This window comes from Carassius carassius, unplaced genomic scaffold, assembly GCF_963082965.1.
Source record: "Carassius carassius unplaced genomic scaffold, fCarCar2.1 SCAFFOLD_91, whole genome shotgun sequence".
NCBI lineage: Eukaryota > Metazoa > Chordata > Actinopteri > Cypriniformes > Cyprinidae > Carassius > Carassius carassius.
This window is the reverse complement of record NW_026775177.1, coordinates 167,501-172,395: the sequence shown is the minus strand read 5'-3', so window position 1 is coordinate 172,395 and position 4,895 is coordinate 167,501. Positions and strand designations below refer to the sequence as shown.

Here is a 4,895-nt window from a genome sequence, read left to right as displayed (position 1 = left end):
TATGTATATTGTAGAATTAAATATAGAATGTGAAATAATGTGCATGAAAGTAAACTGTAGTCTTAAATATTAAGATACACAGGAATGTACAAGAAGCAAAGATTTGGCCAAATGCAAAAGCATTTTCAAAAAATATTATTCCTACTTATCAACTCCCACTTCCACAGGAAGTGTCTACCTGTCACTGGTCACTCTGTTTCCCATCTTGTCATATGAAAAAAATAAATAAATAAACAATAATAATAAATATATATATTTTCTACAGCCTAATGGTCAATCTGTTGGACAACATGGCTACAGAAGTGCAGCAGTTGGACATTGAGATTGTACCGAGATGCAGAGATGACCCAGTCGTACGCCTTCAGTCGTTCGCCTTGATAATCTCCATCCCACTTTGTTATGTCTTGGGTCTGTTGATAAAAGTTCTCTACTATTGCTGTTTTCACCCCAAACTGTGGCGGCCTGCAGATTCGGGAAAAGCTATGTATGATGTAACGGATGGAGTAGAGCCTCCTGTGGATGTTCAGGCCGACAGTGCTTCTGTTCACACCTTTAACAAGAGGATGGGCCGACATGCTGCTACCTTCTACACAACAAACACCTCATCAACAGTTAAAAGAAAGGAAAGTGAAACAACTAATGCATCGGTACTTTAAAAATCAATGGTATTTAGCTTGTTTTACTATTACAGAAATGTTATTATATTTGTAAATTGTTGTATATAGTGTTACACAAATACAAATTATGTTTTTGGATAATGTTACTGTTAATATGAAGTAATTAAAGTCAAAATAAAATTTCTTTGATTAAAAAAAAAAAAAGGTACAGGCTCAACTCTAAATCTCCTCTTTCACTATCTGTACAAGACACAGTAAAATCATGCACATATTTGTAAACTGCAAATGTTAAGCTTTAAATTGATACTAAATTTATGTGTTTGTAAATCCAAGTTGTTCTTGGCTAAAGTCAGGATTAGATAATCCTTATCATTCTCTCCCCGTTCTGTGGTTTGTTTTCCATCCAGTTCCTTCACTAAACCTCCATTTTCAACCTTCTCTGAGCTCTCATCTGGTCCTGGGACGAAGAAGGTGTTCACCCAGAAGTGAAACATTTTATCCTTTTTCATCATCTTGCTCTGCTTGTGGAAGAACTCCACCTTGATGTCTCCGCACACAGGCAGTGGCTGTGGAAAGTCAAAGTACATGTACTTCTCCTCTCGCCTTGTTTGCACTGGATTAGATGTGTGGATTTTCACTTTCAGTTGGTACTCTGTAATTCATGTAATTTAGCCTTTACCTTTTGGGTGATCCCAGGGTAAATTCTCTCCCGGTGATTTATTGTTACCCTGGTTTTACCAGAGGCCTCCAAGTTGGATGTTCCCTTTCAAAAGCTACTCTCGATGCCGCGCTCAATAGCGCTAATGAGAACATTCTTTGTTCGACCGGTTGTGAAGCACGTGTGTCAAACACGCCAAGAATTGGCTAAAATAACCTCGGCAGGTGACGTCACTGATAACGTGCACCTGCAGGTTATAAATAGACGTGAAACGGAAACATCCTCAGGTTTCTTTGTCTTCAGAGACCGCATTGTGTGTGTGTGTGTCACGCTGATGAAAGTATTAGTTTAAAAGAAAGTATTTTGAGAGTTATAAAAAGAAAAAAAAGGGAGAAAGAAAGTTCTAACTATTCTTGCTGATTCCATATGAGATGTGTGCCTCGCTCTCCATGGCCGATCTCTGAAGAGAATCGCATGTTTATTGTTTAAAAAAAAAAAAAAAAAAAAAGGCTGCTTTTGCGTTCTAGAGTGGTAGTTGTAAGCACCGCGGTTCACTTCCTATCCGCGCTATGCTCTTTGCTCTCACGAGGAACGAGCTGCTTCCCACTCATTAAGATCGCGCTACGATCTGGAGGATCAGACGGTTCTCGCGCCCACCTCCGAAGCGTGCCCAAGCACTTCTTCGGATTGGGCAGAGGCTGCTGAAGCTCTAGCTTCTGTTGAAATGGACATTGAGAGTGCTCTCTCCTAGCGCTCCTCTCGCGATTATAAGCACATGAGTTACTAGGTGGTGACTCTTGCAGTGACCAGATTAAAGCCTTAAAATTAGATTTTGTATATTATGATTTCAAAGGTGAGAGAGACTGGGGAGCAGCTTGTAGCACTTGGCAGCCACAGATGGAGCTGGACTAAAGTACGGTCATTACGACCAAAGCAAGGGCCTGAAGCTGTGCCCAGGACAAAGGGTGTGTCCCCTCAGGGAGGGCCCTGGGAAATTCTATCAGAAGTATAGGGCTCCTCCCTGGCACCCTTAGGGGATCACTGAACAACCTCCGCCACCACCGGTGTTTCGGGGGGCAGTGGCCTCCAGTAAAATGATACATGCTCTGTTGCTTCCTGCCACGTTTCAGGACACCAGATATCTTAACCCCCCCACACACACAACAAACAAAGTGTCACAATTAAGTGCTCTTTTTGGAGAAGCTGGCAGCGTGGAAGCTACTGCCAAATATCTCCCCATGAGTCGAAAGAACTGTAGTGAAGGTCTACAGGATTCAATTTGCACATCGTCTTCTGCGTTTCAACAGCGTGGTCTCCACCTCTGTGAAAACGGCACGTGCATATCTGTTGACACAGGAATCACAGACTCTGCTGGTCAAAGGGGCCATAGAATGTGTTCCCCTGCCAGACAGAGAGTCAGGCTACTACAGTCTGTATTTCTTGATTCCCAAGAAAGACGGGCGGCTGCGTCCAATCACAGATCTATGGACGTGTATTTTCATTTTGAAATATTGCCACAACTCAGGAGGTTCCTGAGGTTCGCTTTCGGGGGCGAAGCTTACCAGTATCAGGTTCTTCCATTCGGCCTAACTTTGTTATCCCGCACTTATACGAAATTCATGAATGCGGCTCTGGCTCCTCTACGACTCCAGGGCATCCACATTTAAAATGTATATAAATGACTGGCTGAATCTGACCCAGTCTCAAGAGCTTGCGCTTCGACATCAGCATGTCGTCCTAGCTCATATCGAATCTCTGGGGTTGAGACTCAACGCCAAGAAAAGCATTCTCTCTCCGGCTCAGAGGACAACGTGTTTGGGTGTGGTATGGGATTCGATCACAATGCAGGCACAGCTGTCTCCTGCATGTGTCAAATCCATTCTAAACACCCTAAAGAACATCAAGCTAGGCCAGAAAGTCACTGTTCACAGAAGGTTTTAGGTCTAATGGCAGCTGCATCCACGGTGATACCTTTGGGCCTCCTGCACATGAGACCATTTCAGTTGTGGCTCAGAGCCAGGGGATTTCATCCAAGGGCCAATCCCCAGTGGCAATTAAGGGTTACGCGCCAGGGGCTTCGTACCCTATCTATGTGGTTCAGACCCCGGTCTCTGACTTTGGGTCCCACTCTAGGTCCGTGTTGTCATCGCAAGATGCTAATGACAGATGCTTCCCTCATGGGCTGGGGAGCGGCCTTAGTTGGCTGTCCAGCCCAAGGGATCTGGAGAGGTCATCTTCTCGAATTGGCACATCAATTGCCTCGAAATGAAGACTGTATTTCTGGCCCTGAAATACTTCCTCCAGCAGTTGAGAGGCTACCATGTCCTAGTGCGGGTGGACAACACATCTGTAGTCTCTTAAATTAATCGCCAGAGCGGACTGCAGTCGCGCCGCTCGAACGAGTTAGCCCACAAGGTTCTGCCTTGGGCACAGGACAAGTTCCTGTCCCTCAGGGCGATTTACATTCCTGGGCATATGAATGTGGGAGCAGACTGGCTGTCCAGACTTTACGCCTTTCCTCCGATTGCTCTGCTCCCGGGAGTCCTGGCCAAGCTCCGTCGACAGGGGTCTTGCCTATTACTGATAGCGCCCCGTTGGCCGACCGGAGATTGGTTCTCAGATCTAATATTCCTCCTCGATGGCTCGCCATGGGCAATTCCAGTCAGGAGACATCTTCTCTCAGGCACAGGGGACAGTACTTCATCCCCGGCCTGAGCTCAGGAACCTTCACGTCTGGCCCCTGAGGGGGACCAACTAGAGATGACTATTCTAAGTGCTAGGACTCCCTCCACTAAAAGAGCTTATGCCCTCATATGGAGTGTTTTTGAGGGCTGGTGCATGACACACCTTGCAGACCCAGCTCACTGCCAAATTGTTTCAGTAGTGAAGTTCCTGCAAGAGAAATTGTCCTCAGGCACATGCCCTAGTACTCTCAGAACTTACATGGCCGCTAGTTTTGCTTGCCATGTTTTGATTGACTGGGTTTCTGTGGGAAAGCACCCTCTAGTCGCCCACTTCATCCATGGAGCTCAGAGGTTGAGGCACCCACTAGAGCTACGGCCCCTTCAGGGGATTTAGCAGTAGTGCTCGAGGGACTGGCTGGCACCCCTTTCACCCATTAGAATCAGCACCTGCCAGGCCTCTGACTCTAAAGATGGTTTTTCTTATGGGCATTACCTCTCTAAGGAGAGTTTGGGATTTACAGGCTTTGTCAGTCCTGCCATCCTGTTCCGATTTTGCCCCTAGGCGAGTCAAAGCTATTTTGCATCCTCACCCTAACTATCTTCCTAAAGTTCCTTTCTCGACCATACATCCAGTCATTCTCGAAGCTTTCTGTCCTCCGCCATTCACGACACCGGAGCAGCAAAGGCTTCACTTACTGTGTCCAGTACGTGCTCCTCAGACTTACGTCCACCGCACTAGCCAGTGGCATAAGTCAGAGCAACTCTTCATATGCCATGGGGGCCGCAACCGGGGGGGGGGCGGCTGCCTCCAGGCAAACAGTGTTTCACATTGGGTGAGGGATGTTCCTGCTCAAGTGTGTGATGCGGCAGGTTGGTCCTCTCCGCACACATTTGTCAGGTTCTATAGTTTGGATGTCCATCCTACTAATTTCCAAA

At 46.3% G+C, this 4,895-nt stretch overlaps 1 protein-coding gene across 1 annotated transcript in view; it reads right to left on the bottom strand.

The window, feature by feature from the left end:
* Window positions 1-924: 924 nt before the first annotated feature.
* Window positions 925-4,895, bottom strand: part of LOC132137513 (phosphatidylinositol 3,4,5-trisphosphate 3-phosphatase and dual-specificity protein phosphatase PTEN-like) — a gene marked incomplete at its 3' end in the record, with an annotated part of 6,926 nt that continues 2,955 nt past the window's right edge. The window contains exons 3-4 of the mRNA XM_059547545.1: window positions 1,862-1,932; window positions 925-1,230 (exon numbers count right to left, since the gene is read on the bottom strand). Of these exons, the coding sequence (XP_059403528.1) occupies window positions 925-1,230; window positions 1,862-1,932 (377 nt within the window). The remainder of the gene's footprint in view (window positions 1,231-1,861; window positions 1,933-4,895) is intronic.